We start from the raw sequence: 21,499 nt of genomic DNA on the forward strand, positions 1-21,499 counted from the left end.
ATAAATAAGTCCTTTTTCTCCAAAAAGGACATTCTTTTCGTCGTCATGTCGTTTCCTCAAACTGATATTCTGCACAATCTGAGCTGTTTGCTGCAAAGCGTCTCTACTGTAGGTTATTTTTTATTATATGTGCATCCCTTCGGCTCCACCAAACATCGTTTAAAAATGTGCTATAAATACAACTTGATTGTGAAACAAAACCGATTGTCGTGGCTGCAGATTAAGTAAGCTTATTGTTATCTAACATATTAATAAACTGTTTGGTCTCCATGTGTAACTATAATCTAGACAAGACTCAAGTCAGAACTAAGACCAGTCTTTATTACTGAGAGCTATTCAACTGAAACTCTAATATTCACATGACCTCAAACTTACCGAAGGCGTTCTTGGCGATGACGGGCTCCGACACCAGCGCCTCTCCTACTCCGAACTTGTTCACGGCCATGACGCGGAACACATACTCATTGCCGCGCACCAGCTTCCCAACGCAGGCGTAAGCCTCCTCTTGGCAGTCCGACACGGTGGACCAAACCAGGCGGCTGGTCTCACGTCGCTCCACGATGTAGTGCGTCACCGGGAAGCCTCCCTGGTCCGGCTCGGGCACCGGCTCCCAGCTGAACATTATCTTGTCCGCCGTGACGGAGTGGAAGTTGATGAGGCCGGCCGGGGGTCCGGGTTTGTCTGCAGGAGGAGAAATATCATTAACGAGGTGTCCCCTTGCCTGAAGTGTGTCCGGAAGGCGTTAGTGCATGGAAATGGTAAATGGTCACTGGTACGCGTTCATCTACAAAGCCATGTTGGGTAAACTACCATCTTATAGCTGCTCTCTGATCACACGGAGAGATGCCACTAGCTATTGCCTGAGATCTCCAGCCGGCCAGCTAACCAATCAGAGCACCCTGGGCTCTGGTTTCAGGCAGTATGAGAAAACATTAAAACATGGAAACATGTCTAAGGAAAGAGGGTTTGTGTAATCACCGAGGATCTGGATCCTGATGTTGGCGGTCGCTGAGCCCAGAATGTTCTTGATCTTGATCTCATAGGATCCGCTGTCGAAGCGCTCGGCGTCCTTGATGAGAATGGCCGTGGAGTCGGTGGTGCTCTCCACCGACAGCTTGGAGGTTAGCAGCAGCTCCTTCCCATCCTTCAGCCACTCGATGCTGGGCAGCAGCTGGGCCACGATGCCCACCCGCAGCTTCACAGAGGACCCGGCTTTGTACTGGACCACGTCCAGGAACTCCGGAGGGAGGTCGATGGCCGGGGCGCCTGAGGAGGCAAGAGGCAAAGATCAAAAGGTGCAAAGGAAAAACAAATCTCCGACTCCTCCATCATTGCAGCATATAATATACCGTATGTTTATTTATACATAGAATGTTGATTCTCGGATAAAAACAAACGTGTGAAATAAACGTTATGTCATAGGAAGTCTCACCGCAGGTATCCACGCAGGTGACGGGGCCGACGGTGAGCGACGGGTTGCTGACGGAGCCCACGGCGTTCTTAGCGTAAACTCTGAACTCGTAGGCCTCGTCCTTGTTGAGGCCGGAGACGGTGAAGCCCATCTCGATGATATTGGTGAAGTTGGCCTTCACCCAGCGGCCGCTTCCAGTGTCGCGCCGCTCCACGCTGTAACCTGTGATCTTGCTGCCGCCGTCGTACGGAGGCCGCTGCCACGCCAGGCTCACGGAGTTCTTGGTCACCTCGGTGACATGCACGTTAGCCGGGGGCTCTGCGACATTAAAGAGGGAAACACGTTCATGAAATCAGACCTACAATTCAGTCAGCTGTTTTACCCTGGGTACCCACAACCCTGCTGCCGGCTATCTTTAATATATATATATATTTACTGTTTATGTTATTATTTTATAATTATTGGTGTTCAGTGTCAGATTATTTTGCTAACAGAGAATACTTTTTGTATAATCAGTGTGGTTTAGTGTCCCAAAAGCTGACTGATAAGCCCCTCGTTCTGTTTTACAATGACACATCAAGCTTTGAAGAAGTTCTAAATCTAAATGTGAACTTCCCAACAGTCAAAATCAAAATGGATACAGTGCTTAACATTTGAATGTATACTGCAGCGAAACCAGGAGAACAGGAAACACTCACCGCAGGCGTCAATGGCCAGCACCTCCTCCGAGGTCTTGCTCATCTTCCCGATGCCGGCGGCGTTCTCCGCAGACACCTTGAACTCGTAGATGAGTCCGGCGCAGATGTTGGTGACGCGCCAGTGGTTTCCGGAGATGGCCGTCTTGTTGACCTTCTGCCAGAGGATGCTGCTCCTCTCCTTCATCTGCACGTGGTATCCGATCACCGTGCTTCCGCCGTCGTTGACGGGCTCGTTCCAGCACACCGTCAGACTTTCGCGGGACACGAAGCTGAACCACGGTGTGGAAGGAGGCCCAGGGAAAGCTGCAGGAGAGGACAGCGTTAGTGTTTACTCAGCAACAACGCGGTGCACCTTATTATAGATGGAGAAACATCGAAAAGAAAGATGTGTTTATCTAGCACACTTACTGTACGGCAGCTTGATCAAGATGGGCTTGGTGTCGATGTGGTCGCTGAAGCCAAAGCGGTTCTGGGCCCTGATCCTGAACTGGTACTCCTCGTCCTTTGTGAGCTTGGTGGCCTTGATGGCGCTGCGGGCGATGCTGGTGGACACCTCGGTCCAGTTGGGGGTGCTGGTCTGACGCCTCATGACGGTGTAGTTGGTGACGGGACTGCCGCCGTCGTACTCGGGACACGCCCATTTCAGACAGACTGTGGTCTCGCCAACCTCTCCCACCTCCACCGGGCCAATCGGGGGCCCGGGGCGGTCCAGGACCACGAAGATGAGGAAGATCTTGGCGGTGCCACCAGCGTTGGAGGCGGTGACTTCGTACCTGCCGGCGTCGCTGGAGATGCTTTCGTTCAGGGTGATGATCAGACTGTCGGGGGTGACTTCCGCCAGCAGCCTCTTGGAAGGCTTCATCTGTACGTTGTTCTTCGACATGGTGACCTTGGGAGTGGGCCTGCCGCTGAGAGGAAGCTCGAAGGTCAGGTCCGATCCAGCTTTCACATAAACCGTGTTCTTAGGGTAGTTCTTCAGGTCGAACTCTGGAGCCTCTGTGGAGAACACGAGACAGCAAGGAGGTGAGTAATGTCAGCGTCATAGTGGCAGAGTGGGAAACTGTACACAGATATCAATTGTTTACAGGGACAATACATGACTAAGATCAGCGCGGGAAGTGAAGACAGTACCGTGTATTTCCTTGACGATGACGGGCACGATCATCTCCTTGGCTTCGCTAAGGCCGGCGTGGTTCTCGGCACGCACTCTGAAGTAGTACTCGCCACACTCCCTCAGGCTCTTGATGGTGTGGTTGAGGGTCTTTACCGTGGCACACTTCACCCACTTGGTCTGTCCCTTCTCCAGGGCGTCTACGAGGTAACCCGTGACCCTGCTGCCGCCGTCGTACTCTGGACGCGTCCAGGCGATCGTTATGCTGTCCTTCGTGACGTTTGCAACTCCGAGCTTCGTGGGAATGCTTGGCACCTCTGTAACGGAGCACAGCACAGTGTATGAAGCATGCAGTGCAACAGTTTGTATATATGACTACATCGAGATGATTATTTTCATCATGGGTTCATCTGATAACTAACGGTTTGATCTAAATAAAGCCATGTATTGTTTATTCTATTTATTAACATAGTAACATGTCCATCTCGGTTACTCAAAGGACAGGGCGATGTGTTTAAAAGACTAAATATATTACAATAATTAAAATATAACCGAGAGGCTGGAAACATAGAAACAGCATAGAGACATTTCTACAGGAAACATTACTTTCCAATTTCAAAACATTGTACAATTATTTTCCCGTCATTTTGAAATGCCTTATTTCGTAAAACAACAGTACACAACTCAAAGATATGAGATATTATATTTGTTGGTTTTTAAAGATATAAAACAGAGAAAAGGAGAAATCCGTTAGCATTTACGCTAAATAATCTCCATATTTGAAAACAACGTTTCTGCATGGAACTGATGTTACCTGTGATCTTGGTGCCAGCCTTGGCCTCCTGGGAGACGCCCAAGCCGTGCTCGTTCTCCCCGATGACTCTGAAGTAGTACATGGCGCCCTCCTGCAGGTCCTCCACCTTGTATGTCAGCACGTGGCAGTTGCTGGTCACAGTGACCCAAGCCTTCTTACTGGCCTCTCGTTTTTCAACGTAGTACGCCTTCACCGCGTCCCCACCGTCGTTCTCTGGAGCTTCCCAGCTGAGGGTCGCAGAGTCCCTGGTAACGGCCGACACTTTGACGTTGACCGGGGGTCCAGGAGAGTCCAGCACCTTGACCACCATGGGCAATGTTGCTGTTCCCAGCGAGGATTCAATGGTGACGCAGTATTCGCCCGAGTCACTCCTGCTGGCCTTCTCGAGGGTGAGTGACGTACTGGACTCTGTGGATTCAATGGTTCCTCTGATCTTCAGGTCAACGCCCTCCTTGGCCCACGCCACTGACGGCACAGGTTTGCCCTTGAATGGGACCTTGAGAGTGAACGCTGTTCCATGCTTGACCATGAGTACTTTACGCAGCTCGATGTCAACGTCAAACGATGGCTCTGTGGTTCTGTCCATGGCTGTCGCCGGATCGGAGTACAGGCTGCATGTACTGCTGCCAACTTTGTTTATTGCCTTGACGCAGAATTCATACTCTGTGTCTGTCTTCAGTCCGCTGATGGTGAACTCCAAGCTCTTGGTAAGAGGGATGGCTTCAACCCATCGTGCCAGTTCCTCTGGGGATTCAGGTACCTCCTCTTCCTCCTCCTCGTCCTCATACTCTTCCTCCTCTTCTTCTGGAACCTCTGGCTCTGGTTTCTGGACGTACTCTCTGTATGCTACAGTGTATCCCAGGACAGGAGCACCGCCATCATCTCGTGGTGCTTTCCAGACGATGGACACACTGTCCTTATTTGAAGTCACCGTCTTCGGCTTGGTTGGGCGAGAGGGAACAACCAGAGCATCCAAGGCTCTGAAGGTGGCGGACTGTTCGCTGGGAGGACTCAGACCGGCAGCGTTTTCAGCTAAGACTCTGAAGTCGTACTCACAACCCTTGCGCAGTTTGGTTGCTACTGTGGTACATTCAACAACTAGATCTCTGTTCACACGGACCCAGCGCATGCCGGTCTTCTCACGGCGCTCAATCACGTATCCGGTGATGGGACTGCCTCCATTGCTGGCTGGCTTGCACCAGGAGAGGGTCATTGTAGCTCCAGTAATGTCAGTGACATCCACACCGGTCGGAGCAGAGGCAAATGTGTATGGATCTGTAATCATCACAGCGTCGCTGTCCAGCGTCTCTCCACGGCCGTGCTTGTTGACGGCCAACACCCTGAAGATGTATTCGTTGCCCTTCAGCAGTCCTGTGACTTTGAGGTATGTTTTTGTGACGTCCCCATCCACCACTGTCCAGGCCAAACGGCTGGTCTCACGCTTCTCAACAACATAATGCGTGATGTCAGCGCCGCCGGCTTCCTGAGGAGGACCCCAGGACAGAACGCACGACTCGGCTGTGGGACCTGTGATCTGCAGAGGTCCGGCTGCCGGTCCAGGCTTATCCAGAATCACACAGTGTATCGGCACGGCGACTGTGCCACCAATATTCTTCAGAGTGAGAACATACTGCCCAGAATCTCTTCTGACGCTGTCCTTCACAATGAGGCTGGTGCTGGTGTCTGTTGAAACGATCTGGATCCTGGCTCTCAGCTCAATCTCTTTGCCATCCTTGGTCCAGGAGATGAGAGGGGCGGGACGTCCAGCAAGGTCCGCGTTAATCTTCAGAGTCTCTCCTGCTTTCACAAGCAATGCTTCTCTGTACTTGACATCGATCATTATTCTCGGTGGATCCACATCTGCCTTGACGGTGATGGGACCGGTGGTGTCTGACGGGCCACTGAACAATCCGGCTGCATTCTTAGCGATGACCCGGAAGTCATACTGGCTGTCCTCTGTGAGGCCTGTCGCGTCGTAGTGGGTCTCAGGCACGTTGGTGAAGTTGCATCTGGTCCAGCGTCCTTCTGGAAGATCTCTGCGCTCAATGCTGTAGCCAGTAACCTTGGCTCCTCCATCGTACTCTGGCTTCTCCCAGGACAAGGTGACCGATGTTCTGGTGACAGCAGTGACCTCGGGTGTGCCGGGGGGATCACATGGATCTCTGGCGGCTACAGCTTCACAGGCCTTGCTGACTTTACCAATGCCAGCAACATTTTCAGCGTAGACACGGTACTCATACATCATGCCTTCTTCAATGCCATTGACTTTGTATTCTGTTTCTTTGATCATTACTCGATTCAGCTTTGACCAAATGATGCTGGTGCGCTCTTTCCTCTCCAGGTGGTAGCCCACAACAGGGCTGCCGCCGTCGTTGACTGGCTCGTTCCAGGTCACCAGCATGTGGGACTTGGTGGCCAGCTTCACGATAGGTGTAGAGGGCGGTCCCGGCTGTTTGAAGTCGTACTGCGCAGTGATTCCCGGGGTGTCCAGATACCCACTCTTGCCATAACGGTTGACAGCATAGATGCGGAATTGGTATTCTGCTCCGTGCGTCAGGCGGCCAGCCTTGAACGACGTTCGAGCAACATTACTTGCGACCATCTGCCACTCTTGTGTGTTCGTGTCTCTCTTCTCTACGATGTAGTTGCTGATGGAGCAGCCGCCGTCATACGCTGGCAGAGACCAGGACAGTGTGATGCTGTCTGATGTCACTGCGTCCAACTTGAAGGCTGTAGGGGGACTTGGCTTATCAAGGACAACCACTCCGATGTCTGCCGTGACCGTTCCTCCCGTGTTTGCCAGGGTGATCTCATACTTGCCCACGTGTTCTCTGCACGCTTCTTTGAGGATCACTTTGGACGAGGTTGCGGTGTTCAGGATGGTCACTGCCGACGTCTGCTTCAAAGGAAGGCCGTCCTTCTTCCAGGATACAACCGGCTTCGGTCTGCCTCTCACTGGAACCTCGAGGGTGAGGTCGCCTCCAGCCTTCACGCTGTACGTGTTAAACAGTAAGTGGAGCGATGGTTCAATGGCAACATCCTTCGCGACCACCGGCAAGCCCAGATCCTTTGGCTCGCTCTTCCCCTTCTCATTGATTGCAATCACTCTGAATAGATAGGCTTCATTAGGACTCAGGTTCGGCACGGTGGCTTCAGTCACCTTGACCGTGCACGCGGTGCCCCATTTATCTCCACTCTTCGGCTTGAATTCCACGTTGTAGCAGATGACTTTGCTTCCACCGTCATGCGCAGGCTTGTCCCAGACCAGAGTCACACTGGTCTTCGTCTGATCTGCGAGCGTCACCTTGTTCGGTGGCAGCGGGACCTCGGACACCTTGATCTCTTTGGTTTCCACCGCCTGGCCCTGGCCATATGTGTTCACGGCACAGACTCGGAAGTAGAAGATGCCGCCTTCAGGCAACTCCTCGACCTTGAACGAGTTTGTCGAGCAGTTGCTGGTGACAGTAGTGTAAGCCTTCCTCACGGACTCTCTCTTCTCAACAATGTAGTTTGTGATTTTAGAGCCTCCATCAGTGAGGGGGGTGTCCCAGGCAAGAGTCACCGAATCCTTCTTCAGCTCCTTGACTGCGAAGCTTTGTGGTGCACTCGGTGTGTCCAGAATTCTCACTGCAACAACGGCAGACTTCTCCCCGCTGCTGTTCTCCAGTGCCAGCGAGTACTTCCCACTGTCGAAGCGATTCACGTTGTCAATGACGAGCATGGTGTAAGAGCTGGTGGTGTCAATGGCAGCACGGTCGGTGAGGGCACCGTCCACCTTCTCCCACTTCACGGAAGGTTCCGGCCGTCCTCTGATGGCAACAAAGAGCCGCAGAGTTCCCCCTGCACGGACAGAAACCACCTTTCTGAGATCAGCGTCCAGCTCGATCTCTGGCGCTTCCACGCGGTCGGACGTGACCACGGTACCGTGGACGCTAGCAGCCTCGCCCACTCCCTCCGAGTTGATGGCACAGACACGGAACTGGTACTCTCCGCCTTCCTTCACGTCTGTGACGGTGAGCGTAGTGGCTTGTGTGCCAGTGGGCGGAGTGCACATGGTCCATTCCTTCACGACCGGTGCCTCTATGGCGGGCGCTACTTCCGCCTCCTCGTCTTCGTCAGGCTGTGGCGTGTACTCCCGCATCTCCACGATGTAACCCTTTACGTAGGCACCACCGTCAAAGTCAGATTTGCCCCAGCTCAGGGACACAGAAGACTTGGTGTAGTCCGTCACCTTAGGGTGATGTGGAGGTCCGGGCGGTGTGAGGGAGTCACACGCTCTGTAGAGCAGGGACAGCTCACTGAGGTCTCCCATTCCGGCCTCGTTCTCAGCTGCAACGCGGAACTCGTAGAAGTGGTCCGTCATCAGACCCGTGACCTTGAAGTGGTTGTCGGTCAGCTTTTGTCTGTTGCATTTTGTCCACCTTACGCTGTCCTTGTCACGCTTTTCGAGGTGGAAGGTGTCAATTTCAGCTCCGCCACTCTGCTCTGGAGGAGTCCAAGTGAGAACAATAGAGTCCTTTGTGATCTGACTTCCTTCTGGAGTCCCAGGAGCGCTGGGGGGCTTGTAAGGATTGCGTGCAATGATGGGTTCACTCTCAAGACAATCTCCAACACCATATTTGTTGACTGCCTTGACTCTGAAGATGTACTCGTTTCCAGGGAGCAGATTCTTTAGTTTATGGAATGTACCCGTGACGCTCTGCGCGGCGACCGTCCAGGACAGCCGGCTGGTCTCTCTCTTCTCCAGGACGTAGTGAGTGATGCTGGCCCCACCGTCTAGAGTCGGTTCGGACCAGGCCAGGGTGCACCTGTCAGACAGGATACCTGCCACTGTCATGGGTCCAGTGGGTGGACCTGGTTTATCGAGGACTTTGACGGTGATAGGGAAGGTTTTTGTGCCGCCTGGATTTTTGAGGACGAGGTCATAGTGGCCGCTGTCAAGCTTGGTGACATCTTTAATCGTAATGGCTGTGCGTTTCTGTGTAGTCTTCACTTCAATGCGCAGGGCCTTTGGCATGTCCTTACCCTCTTTTAGCCAGGCCACATCAGGAACTGGTTTTCCATATATGTCTGCATCCAGAACCAAGTGTTCACCTGCATTGATAACAATGGTGTCCTTGTATTTGGGATCCATTGAGGCCCTTGGTGGCTCGATGTCGTCAGTCGCAGTAACAGGTCCAGAGCTGTCGGACGGCTCGCTGAACACTGCGGCTGCATTTCTTGCAGTAACTCTAAACTCATATTGCTCGCTCTCCGTCAGGCCAGTGAAGGTGTACTCGGTCTCCACTATGTTTGTGAAGTTAGCTCTGACCCAGCGCTGCTCATCGGAGGCAAGATCTTTCCTTTCCACAATGTATCCATTCACTTTGCTGCCGCCATCGTACTCAGGCTTGGTCCACTGAATCTTTATTACGGTCTTCGAGATAGACACTACTTCAGGAGCACCAGGAGGATCGCATGGGTCACGAGCGACAAAGGACTCGGACGCTTTGCTGCATCTGCCAATGCCAACTATATTTTCACCATACACTCTGAATTCATATCCAATACCCTCCTCCAGATTGCTGATCTTGAACTGAGTATCGGTGATCAGAGTCTTGTTCAGTTTGTTCCACATGATGCTGCTTCTCTCCTTGCTCTCTAGGTGGTACCCGATGACTGCACTTCCACCATCGTTGACAGGCTCATTCCACTCAATGATCATCATCTCCTTCGTTGCAGATTGCACGCCTGGGGTCCCTGGAGGCCCTGGGGGTTTGTATGGATACTGGACCACGATGGACTTTGAGTCCAGGGACGAGCCCTTTCCGTATCTGTTTTCAGCTATGATTCTGAACTGGTATTCCGCACCAGTCTTCAGCTTGGGGATCTTTATCGCTGTTCTGGCAAGCTGCGTGGTGACGGACTGCCATGTTTGGGTGGTGGTGTCCCTCTTTTCCACGACATAGCTCTTGACCTGGCACCCCCCCATGTACTCCGGTGGGTCCCAGGCGAGGTGGACAAAGGTGTTGCTCACCTCTACAACCTTCACCGGACCTTTAGGAGGACCAGGCTTGTCAAGGACAATGATAGACAGATCCTGATTGATGGTGTTGACGCTATTGCTTGCCTTGATGCAATATCTGCCAAAGTCCTCCTTGCACGCTTCAGTAATTTGAATTCCAATTATTGTTGGTGTGTTTATCACAGTGACTCTTGATGTGGCAGCCAAAGACAGACCGTCCTTGGTCCAGGATACTTGAGGTTTGGGTCTGCCGAGCAACGGGAACTCCAGCCTCAGGTCTTTCCCAGCTAACACGCTGTAGGTGTTGAACTGCATCTTAATGCTTGGCTCCATGGTCATGTCGCTGGCAACAATGGGCGCAGCGAGAGCAACTGGCTCACTCTTGCCCTTCTCGTTGTAAGCAATGACCTGGAAGAAGTATTCTGCCCCTGATGTGAGGCCTTTGACTGTGCCGTCACATGTCTTTGTATTCGTCGCGGCGCCCCACTTGTCTGTACCCTTGGGTTGCATCTCAATCAGGTAGCCACCTATTCTACTGCCTCCATCGTGCTCGGGCTTCTCCCAGGCCAGAGAGACTGAGGCTTTGGTGACGTCGGTGATAGAGATCTTTCCAACAGGCATTGGCACCTCGGAGGCCTTGAAAGCTGCCTTGGTTTCAATAGACGAGCCAGTTCCGAAATCATTCTCAGCCATGACTCTGAAGTAGTACAAGGCACCTTCAATCAAGTTGTCCACTTTGAAGGTTGTTGATGTGCATTTTGTTGACACGTTTGCATACGCCTTTCTGGTTGATTCACGTTTGTCGATGACATAGTTCTTGATTTTGGAACCTCCATCAATCAGTGGGGCCTCCCATACGAGAGTGACGGAGTCCTTTCTAATGTCTTGAACAGCGAGTTTCAGCGGGGCGCTGGGCGTGTCCAGGACTTTAACGGACACCATCTCAGACACAGTCCCACTGCTGTTGGTCAGACTCAAGGAGTACTTCCCAGAGTCATTCCTGTCGCACGAGTCGATGGACAACTGCGTGAAGTTCAGAGCTTTCTCAACCACCGCTTTCTCCGTCAAGTCTCCCTCATCCTTAGTCCACGTAACCTCAGGGGTTGGCCTGCCCTTGAATGGAATATGGATTCTAACAGATCCACCAGCTTTCACGATGATGCCCTTCCTTAGCTCTGAGTCGAGCATGATGAGAGGCGGCTCCACCCTCTCCTCTGGCTTGGCTGTTCCAGAAAGAGACGCTGGCTCGCCCACTCCCAGTTTGTTCAGAGCACACACCTGGACTTTGTATTCCTGACCCTCAGTCAGTTTGGTAATTTCATATTTGTTGACACGGAGGCCAGTAGCGGGAGTAACCATGGTCCATTCTTCCTCTTCAGCCTTGCAGACTTCAACGAGGTATCCTTGGATTTCACTGCCGCCGTCAGACAGCGGCTTGCCCCAGGACACTGAAATAGAGCTCTTTGTGGAGTCACTTACGTTCACATGTGCCGGAGCACCAGGTTTGTACTTGGGGTCGCTGGCCTTGTAGTACGGAGTCGGGAGGCTTGGCACGCCTGCTCCAACAACATTCTCAGCTGTGGCTCTGAACTCATATTCATGGCCAGAGGTCAGGCCTGTAACTCTGAAGGACAGATCCGTGACCTTCTGACGGTTGCATCTCGTCCACTTGATTCCCTGCCGGTCCTTCTTTTCAACAATGTAATTGGTAATCTCACTGCCTCCTTCGGTGTCAGGAGCTAGCCAAGAGACGGTCATGCCATCATGTGCGATGTTGGTTACTTCCTCCATGTGAGGTTGACCAGGAGCAATGAATGGAGTCTTCATGATGGCTGCACTGGACAGCAGTGGTTCGCTGATACCATAGCCGTTAACCGCCATGACACGGAACATGTACTCATTGCCTTCCAGTAAATTGGTGACTTTGAAGCATGTGTGTTCACAGCTGCTAGAAACAATAGTCCAAGCGAGGCGGCTGGTCTCTCTTCTCTCGATGAGATAGTTTTTAATAGGACTGCCTCCATCATGTAGAGGGGCACGCCAGGACAGTGTGCATCTATCTTCAGCTACTCCCGCGATGTGAAGCGGTCCTTCACATTGGCTGGGCCTGTCCAGCACCACCACCTTGAATGGAACCGTTTCACTGCCGGCGCAGTTAGCCAGCTGAAGAGTGTACTCTCCACCATCGACTCTGATAGAGTCCTTAATTACAATCACCGCGTGGTTTTCGGTGTTCTTTACTTCCAGTCTGAGCGTATTCTCGATCGGCTTCTCGCCCTTGAACCACTGGATTGTCGGGGCTGGCTTGCCAGAGACGTCTGCATCCAGCTTGAATGTCTCTCCGGCGTTGATGATGATGGTCTTGGTGAATGCAGGGTCGATGGAGAATTTGGGCGCCTCAAACTCGTCGCTTACAGTGATCGGCCCGCTGTTGTAGGACGGCTTACTGACGGTGCCCACAGCATTTTTGGCAATGACTCTAAAGTCATACTGGGCGTCTTCGGTCAGACCGGTGACGGTGAACTTGGTCTCAATCACATTAGTGAAGTTGGCCCTTACCCACCTGCCCTCTGGCAGATCACGCCTCTCCACGGTGTAGCCGGTGATATTACTGCCACCATCATACTCTGGTTTAGTCCATTGGATGACGATGGTGTCTTTGGTCACATGGACGGCCTCTGGTGTGCCAGGAGGATCACATGGGTCGCGTGCAACACAGCCCTCTGAGAGCTTACTGCACCGTCCAATGCCAACGATATTCTCAGCATAGACTCTGTATTCATATTCAATGCTCTCCTCCAAGGGGTAGCTCTTGAAAACAGGCTCATGGATTAGAGTCTTGTTGATCTTGATCCAGAGAATACTGTTCCGCTCTTTCCTCTCGAGGTGGTACCCAAGGACAGGGCTGCCTCCATCGACCACAGGCTCGTTCCACTCGACCATCTGGTGGTCCCGAGAGAGGGAGGAGACGAAGGGGGTGCCTGACGGACCTGGCTCTTTGTATGGGTACTTAGCGACCACGGCGGGTGAATCCAGACCGTGACTCTTGCCGTAGCGGTTCTGGGCAATGATCCTGAACTGGTACTCGGATCCAGTCTTCAGTCTGGGCACTTTGATGGTGGTTCTCGCCCAGTTGTTGCTCACATTTTCCCAAGACGTGGTAGTGGTATCTCTCTTCTGTACAATGTAGTTTGAAATCTCGCAGCCACCATTGTGCTTTGGAGGATCCCACGAAAGAGTGATACTCTGTGTTGTAACTTCATCGAACCTCACGGGGCCAGATGGAGGGCCGGGTTTGTCGAGTACAATGATTTCAAGGGATGTGTCCTTCTTTCCTGCTGAGTTAACTAGATTTATACTGTACATGCCACCGTCCTCACCGGCGGCCTCCTTGATGCTCAGCGTTGTGTGTGTCGGTGAGTTGAGAATGTTGACTTTGGTAGTGAACTTCAAAGAAGCCCCATCTTTACTCCATACGACTTTTGGTTTGGGTCGTCCATAGATGGGAACGTCAACAAGTAGGTCTTTGCCCACGAGGACACTGTAGCTGCTGAATGCTGGTCGGACTTCAGGCTCGAAGACCAGGTCTGTGGTCATCACTGGACCCGAGAGGACTCTGGGGTCGCTCTTCCCCTTGTCGTTGATCGCTGTGACTCTGAACAGATACTCCTCTCCAGGGTTCAGTTTGGTGACAGTCGTCTCCATCGTCTTGAACGTGTTCACTCCATTCCACTTCTCCTGGCCCTTGAGCTGCACCTCCAGCAGATAATGAATCACTCTGCTGCCGCCATCATACTCGGGCTTCTCCCAGGCTAGAGAGATGCTCGTTTTGGTCTGATCTGTAACACTCAGGTTCTTTGGAGTCTGGGGCACCTCTGAGACCTTGAGAGGGTCAACAGTGGTGGCAGGCAGGCCGACTCCGTGTCCGTTCTCAGCAAGGACTCGGAAGTAGTAGCTGCAGCCCTCCTGGAGCGGCTCAATCTTCCACGAAAGCGTGTGACAATTGGTTGCAACTGCAGCATATGCCTTACGTGTGCTTTCTCTCTTCTCAATAACGTAATTCTTGATCTTGGACCCGCCGTCCAACAGAGGCGGCTCCCATTCCAGTGTGACTGACTGGTTTGTGATTTCTTTCACTTTCAAAGCAACGGGAGCACTAGGTGTGTCGAGAACACGGACAACAACGAAGGCAGATTTGGTTCCGCTGGCGTTCCCTGCCGTGATGGTGTATTTTCCACTGTCGTTTCTGCTCATCTTGTCGATGACAAGGGATGAGTAGCTGCTGGTCACCTCGACCTGAGCCGTCTCCCTCAGAGCAGCTTCGTCTCTGTCCCAGGTGATGGTAGGAGTGGGCCTTCCCTTGATGGGTATGAACAGTCGAAGGGAAGCTCCAGCTTTAATGGTCACAATCTTTCTCAGTTCTGCGTCAATGTCGAGGTCTGGCTCCTCTGCCCTGTCCCGCGCAACCACCGCTCCAGAGACATCGGCCGGCTCGCCAACTCCGACTTTGTTAAGAGCACACACTCTAAACTTGTATGCCTGGTTTTCCTTCAGGTTTGCAGCTTCATACTTTGTCTTCTTGATACCAGTGGCTGGTGTGCACATTGTCCATTGCTCGGCAGGGGCGTCTGTGGCAGTGGCCTCAGCAGGAGCCTCGGCAGGAGCCTCCGCTGGCAATGCTGACTCTGTGCTGGTGCAGCACTCAACAATGTATCCCTCAATGGCACAGCCTCCATCACAGGCAGGCTTGCTCCATGACAGGAACACTGATGTTCTAGATGTGTCCGTCACCTTTGGATTGTGTGGCGGGCCGGGCCTGAAGATGGGGTCGAGAGATCTGAAGTAAACAGTCGGGGAGCTTGGCTCTCCAGCACCGACATCATTCTCAGCTGCAACTCTGAATTCATAACAATGGCCTTCCAAGAGTCCAGGGACCTTGAAAGTCAAGTCAGTGACTGTCTTCCTGTTGCATCTGGTCCATCTGACACCTTCCTTGTCATGTTTCTCAATGATGTATCCGGTGATAGGACTGCCTCCATCCTCAGAAGGAGCCTCCCAGGTCAGCATCATGGAATCCTTTCTAATATCTGAAACCTCCACGCTCTTCGGTGTTCCAGGAGCTGCGTATGGTTCCTTGATGGTGACAGCCTCAGACTCCAGCGGGGCACCAACCCCATACTGGTTGACAGCGTGGACTCTGAAGATGTACTCGTTTCCTTCCAGCAGCTTGGTAATCTTCAAAAAGATGGTCTCCACATTTGAGTCGACAACCGTCCAGACTAGCCTGCTTGTCTCTCTCCTCTTCACAATGTAGTGAGAGATCGTGCTGCCTCCATCTTGAACCGGGGGTTTCCATGAGAGGCAGCAGCGATCTTTGGTTACTCCTGTTATTACCAGAGGTCCCTGTGGCTCTCCAGGTTTATCGAGAACAACAACATTGACCTCGACTGCCTTTTCTCCTCCTGGGTTCTTCAGCAGCAGAATGTATTGGCCTCCATCTGTAAGTTTGGCTTCCTTGAAAGATATATACGCTTTGGTGGGTGTGTTCTTAATTTCTCTATGAATAGTGTTGCCCAGTTCATTCTCTCCCATCATCCATTGGATGGAGGGCAATGGTTTTCCATGAACGTCCGCATCAATCTTGAAGTTGTCTCCAGCATTGACCACAATAGTCTTTGTGTATTCTGGGTCTATGCTAACGCGTGGGGGTTCGATCTCGTCCTTGGCGGTGATGGGGCCGGTGCTGAAAGAGGGCATGCTGAAAACACCAGCCGCATTCCTGGCAATAACACGGAACTCGTACTGGCTGTCCTGCACAAGTCCCGTTGCAACGTACTCAGTCTCAATGACGTTGGTGAAGTTCGCCTTCAGCCAGCGACCTTCAGGAAGCTCCTTCTTTTCCACAATGTAGCCAGTGACCTTTGACCCACCATCATATTCAGGCTTGTTCCAAACGATGGTAATGGAGTCCTTCCCGATCTTAGTCGCCTCCGGGGTGCCAGGGGGATCACAAGGGTCTCTGGCGATACATCCCTCGGACACTTTGCTCATCTTTCCTACTCCAACAATGTTTTCAGCATAGACCCTGTATTCGTACTCCATGCCCGGCTCCAGGTCGCTGGTCTTGAAGGTTTGGTCAGTAATCAGAGACTTGTTCAGCTTCACCCACAGGATGCTGTTTCTCTCCTTGCGGTCCAGATGGTAGCCTAAGATTGTGCTTCCACCGTCATTCACCGGTTCGTTCCAGGCCACCACCATGCTGTCTTTGGTGCAGACTGCGATGTTTGGCGTTCCTGGGGGTCCTGGGAGCTTGTACGGGTATTGAGCCACAATGCACTCTGAGAGGAGAGCGGGGCCTTTTCCATATCGGTTTTCTGCTGTTATTCTGAACTGATACTCGGAGCCCGTCTTCAACCTGCCTGCCTTCACTTTGGTTCTGGCGAGATTTGGAGATACAACCATCCAAGCAGTTGTGGATGTGTCTCTCTTTTCCACGATGTAGTGTTTGATGGTGCAACCACCGTCATAGAGCGGTCGGCTCCAGGCGATGGTCACGCTTCCAGAAGTGACCTCCTCTACCTTAACGGGGCCGCCAGGCTGACCCGGTTTGTCGAGCACAACAATACCGATGTCCGCTGTCGCCTCTCCTGCTGTGTTCTTTAACGTGATGTGGTACTTTCCAATATCCTCTCGAGCAGCTTCCTTTATGTTGAGCTTCAGCATTGTCTCAGTTCCACCAACGTTGACTCTGGTAGTCCTCTTCAGAGGTTCGCCATCTTTAACCCAGGAGACTTCTGCTTTGGGACGTGCCACGATTGGGACTTCCACTGTCAGATCTTCTCCTGCCAACACGCTGAATGTGTTGAACATCATTTTGATAGAAGGTGCCATCACAAGATCCTTTAAGATCACAGGCACTCCGATTTGACGCGGGTCGCTTGTTCCCTTCTCGTTCCTTGCTGCCACGCGGAACATGTACTCTTCCCCCTCGTTGAGTTGTTTGATAGTAGCTTCTGTTTCCTGTACGATGCCAGACGGGTACCACTTATCCTCCCCCTTTGGCTGGATCTCAATCACGTAACAGCCAACTCTGCTGCCGCCGTCGTGCACTGGCTTCTCCCAGGCCAGCGTGACCGTGGTCTTGGTGACATCCTTAAGAGTGATCTTGCCAGGTGGCTGTGGTTTCTCAGACACTTTGACTGACTCGCCAGCCTCAATGGGAAGACCGATGCCGTATTCGTTCTCAGCCAGAACTCTGAAGTAATAGTTGCACCCTTCCAGCAGCTGGCCCACTGTGAAGGTGGTGCTGTGGCAGTTCGAGTTCACTGTGGCGTATGCTTTCCTCGTGGACTCACGTTTTTCAACAATATAGTTCTTAATCTTAACGCCTCCGTCGTTCACCGGTGGCTCCCAGGCGAGAGCGACAGACTCCTTTGTGACAGCAGTGATCTTCAGATGCTGTGGGGCACTCGGCGTGTCAAGCACACGCACCTGCACTGTCACTGTCTTGGAGCCAGACTCGTTTTCAACAGTGAGGTTGTACTTTCCGCTGTCAAATCTATTGACATTTTCAACCACAAGCGACGTGTATGATGTGGTGCTGTCAATGGTTGCCCTCTCCACACGCTCCCCGTCTCCCTTGGTCCACGACGCAGTGGGAGCTGGCCGGCCTCTGATGGGCACGAACAGTCTGAGTGAGCAGCAAGCTCGCAGACTGACAACCTTGCGGAGCTCAGCATCCAGATCAATGTCCGGTGGGAGGAGCCGGTCCTCTGCCTTGGCATGGCCGGGCACAGATGCTGCCTCTCCAACGCCCTCGCTGTTCATGGCAGAGATGTTAACCATGTACTCCTGGTTCTCCGTCAGGTTGATAATGGTGAATGAGGTGGCAAGGAGTCCTTCTTTGGGTGTCACAATGGTCCATTCTCCCTCTTCCTCGTTCTCCGACGGGATGCAGGTCTCCACGATGTAGCCAGTGAGGTCGGAGCCTCCGTCGTACACAGGCTTGTTCCAGGCCACAGTGATGGAGGACTTGGATGTGTCCAAGACTCTGGGGTTGCACGGGGCCCCGGGAGCGTACAGCACATCGGTGGCCTTGTAGAAGGGACTCGAGGCACTTGGCGGGCTCAGGCCGGCGATATTCTCAGCAATAACTCTGAATTCATACTCATGCCCGACGAGAAGGCCGGTTGCCTTGAACTGCAGGTCTTTGACCTTCCTCTTGTTGCATTTGACCCAGCGGAGGCCGATCCTGTCTTTCCGTTCAATGCCGTAGTTGGTGATGGGAGTTCCGCCATCACTCTTAGGCGCCTGCCACATCACAAACATTGAATCTTTCGTGATAGCCGTCACCTCAGGATGTTCTGGAGCCTCTGGAACCACATATGGGTTGTCTGCAATGGTGGGCTCTGAATCAAGACACTCGCCAAGTCCATACTTGTTCACGGCCATAACTCTGAAGATGTATTCGTTTCCTTTGAGCAGCTTGGTCACCGTGTACTGTGTAACTTGCAGGTCTGAAACCACATTGGTCCAAACCAGTCTGCTTGACTCGCGCTTCTGAATCACGTATCCGTCAATCGTGGCACCTCCATCATCTGCAGGTGGAGCCCAGGAGAGCACACAGTTATCAGCGGTAACATCAGACACCTCCAGAGGTCCTCCAGGGGGTCCAGGTCTGTCAAGCACTTTAACCTTAAAAGTGTGCTTAGCAAATCCACCAACATTAGTGGCAGTCAAGACAAACTCTCCTCCGTCCGCTCTCATCGAGTCCTTGTTGGTCAGAAGCGTCGTCAGTTCTGTGAATTTGACGTTCAGTTTCATCGTGTTCTCAATGTCCTTTCCATCCTTGGTCCAGACCATGGATGGGGTTGGTTGACCAGCAATGTCAGCATCCAGCTTGAAGGACTCTCCTGCTTTCAGCAGAATAGTATCTTTAAAGATGGCATCCACCATAATGCGTGGCTCAACGATGTCGTCTTTGCAGGTGATTGGGTCCGAGTGATCGGAGGGAACGCTCACTGCCCCGGCTGAGTTCCTGGCTATAACACGGAACTCATAGGAGGCATCCTGCGTCAGTCCGCTGACAGTGAAGGCCGTCTCTGTGATGTTGGTGAAGTTGGCTCTCATCCAGCGGCCAGCAGGCAGTTCCTTCTTCTCCACCGTGTAGCCGGTGATTTTGAAACCACCGTCGTACTCTGGCTTTGCCCACTGAATGGTGATGACATTCTTATTGACAAAGATGGGCTCGGGCATACCTGGAGGGTCCACGGGGTCCAAGGCCAGGATGGCTTCTGAGGCCTTGCTTGGCTTACCAATTCCAGCCATGTTTTCAGCCATGACGCGGAACTCATAGGCAGCACCGTCTTCAAGCCCGATGGATTTAAAGAGGTTTCCTTTGACAAGAGTCTTGCTGATCTTTTGCCATACGATGCTGCTTCTCTCTTTCCTCTCAACGTGATAACCAATCACCTCATTTCCGCCATCAGCCACAGGCTCATTCCATCCAACGGTGATTGAGTCCTTGGTAAAGGCAACAACGCCTGGAGTGCCTGGAGGACCAGGTACTTTGAATGGATAGGCAGCCACCACGGCGTTTGAGGTGATGGGAGGTCCAACGCCATACCTGTTCTTCGCCTTGACTCTGAACAGGTACTCTGACCCAGTGGTCAGGCGGATGGCTTTGAACACGGTGCGAATGATAGCAGAGGACAGCTCGGTCCAGGCTTGGCTAGTTGTGTCTCTCATCTCAACCACGTAGTTGTTGATGGGAACACCTCCGTCATTCTCAGGAGTGTCCCATGCAAAGACACAGTAGGTACGAGATATCTCCACAATGTGAATCGGTCCCTTGGGGGGCCCGGGCACATCGTGAACCTTCACAATGATGTTGTCTGTCACCGAGCCAACGATGTTCTTTCCTGTCATGGCGTACAGCCCACTGTCAGCTCTGTTGCATTCACCGATGCTGAGCAGGACCGTAGCAGCGGTAGCTTCCACGCTGGTTCTCTGTGTGAGCTTCAGGGTTGCGCCATCCTTTTGCCAACTAACAGCTGGTCTAGGACGTCCCATCACTGGAATCTCAACCTTGATGTCGTCTCCTGCCTTGGCAATGATGGTTTTCTGACATACACCCCGCAGGTCGAACTCAGGCAGGGAGGTGGAGTCCTTGACCTGGATGGATTTGCTCTCATGTGGTGCACTTCTCCCAGAGTGGTTGACAGCCATGACACGGAAGTAGTACTCCTCCAACTCGTTCAGACTCTTCACTGTGAAGTCCATGGTCTTCACTGCGGTCACGTGGGCCCACTGATCGGTTCCCTTCTTCTTGGCTTCAAGGACATATCCTGTGACTCTGCTTCCACCGTCGTGCTTGGGCTTGGTCCAAGCCAAGCTCACAGAGGTCTTTGTGATGTCAGTAGGGATGATACTCTGTGGAGGCGTCGGTGCCTGGGATGCACGAATTGGATCGGCCGTCTCCACCGACTCACCGATGCCATACTCGTTCTCGGCAGACACTCTGAAGTAGTACTCGCAGCCTTCACCCAGGTCACCGATGTTCACTGAGGTGGTTGGGCAATGTGTGATGGCTGTAGCAAAAGCCTTGCGTGTTGATTCTCTCTTTTCAATGATGTAGTTGGTGATCTTGGCTCCACCGTCGATCAGAGGCATCTCCCACTGAAGGGTGATGTTGTCCTTTTCAATCTTGAGGGGTTTCAGGTTGAGCGGGGGTCCAGGTGAATCCAGGACTCTCACATTTATATCTGCAGTTTTATTTCCAGCAGAGTTTTCCAGGGTCAGCTCGTATTTACCGGCATCGACCCTCGAGCTCTCGGGGATGATCAGCATCGTGAAGGACTCGGTGCTGTCGATGACTGCCCGCAGGACAGGACCTCCCTCCTTCGTCCAGGCGACAGTGGGCGAAGGACGTCCCTTGATAGGCACGAAGAGGCGGATGGAGCAGCCAGCCCTGACGACCAGGGTCCTTCTCAGCTCCATGTCCAGCTCCAGACCAGGTTCGGTTTCACGCTCTACGATCTCCATCAGCTCCAGAGTCTCCGCAGGCTCTCCGGCTCCTTTAGCGTTCACAGCGCTAATTCTGAAGTGGTACTTTGCCCCTTTCTCCAGCCCGGGGACGACAAACTCCGTGATCCTCAGCGGAGACGAGGGGGTGTCTCTCACCCATTCTTCTGCCCCTTCCTTCTTGTGCTCAATCACATATCCAGTCACCTCCAGCCCCCCGTTGTCCAGCGGTTTGCCCCAGTTCAGAGTGGCAGCGGTGTTGGTCGTGTCTGTGACTCGTGGATTGACTGGAGGTCCGGGCACATCTGCCAGGGATAAAGGAAGTGGTTAGTGTCTTTAAACAATTATGACGTGCCTTCGAAATGAAAGGCTTCAGCCATTTGAAATGTAAAGGAAGTGGGTATCGAACATGTGCATGCCCTCGAACGTCTGGTTGGGA

At 52.6% G+C, this 21,499-nt stretch overlaps 1 protein-coding gene across 1 annotated transcript in view; it reads right to left on the reverse strand.

The window, feature by feature from the left end:
• LOC117442195 (titin-like) overlaps positions 1-21,499 on the reverse strand; it is a 193,814-nt gene that overhangs the window by 31,099 nt on the left and 141,216 nt on the right. The window contains 7 exon segments of the mRNA XM_071202368.1: positions 376-681; positions 979-1,266; positions 1,433-1,729; positions 2,110-2,412; positions 2,518-3,105; positions 3,241-3,537; positions 4,035-21,365. Coding sequence (XP_071058469.1) covers positions 376-681; positions 979-1,266; positions 1,433-1,729; positions 2,110-2,412; positions 2,518-3,105; positions 3,241-3,537; positions 4,035-21,365 — 19,410 coding nt within the window.

This window comes from Pseudochaenichthys georgianus, unplaced genomic scaffold (genome assembly GCF_902827115.2).
Source record: "Pseudochaenichthys georgianus unplaced genomic scaffold, fPseGeo1.2 scaffold_335_arrow_ctg1, whole genome shotgun sequence".
NCBI classification, from domain to species: domain Eukaryota; kingdom Metazoa; phylum Chordata; class Actinopteri; order Perciformes; family Channichthyidae; genus Pseudochaenichthys; species Pseudochaenichthys georgianus.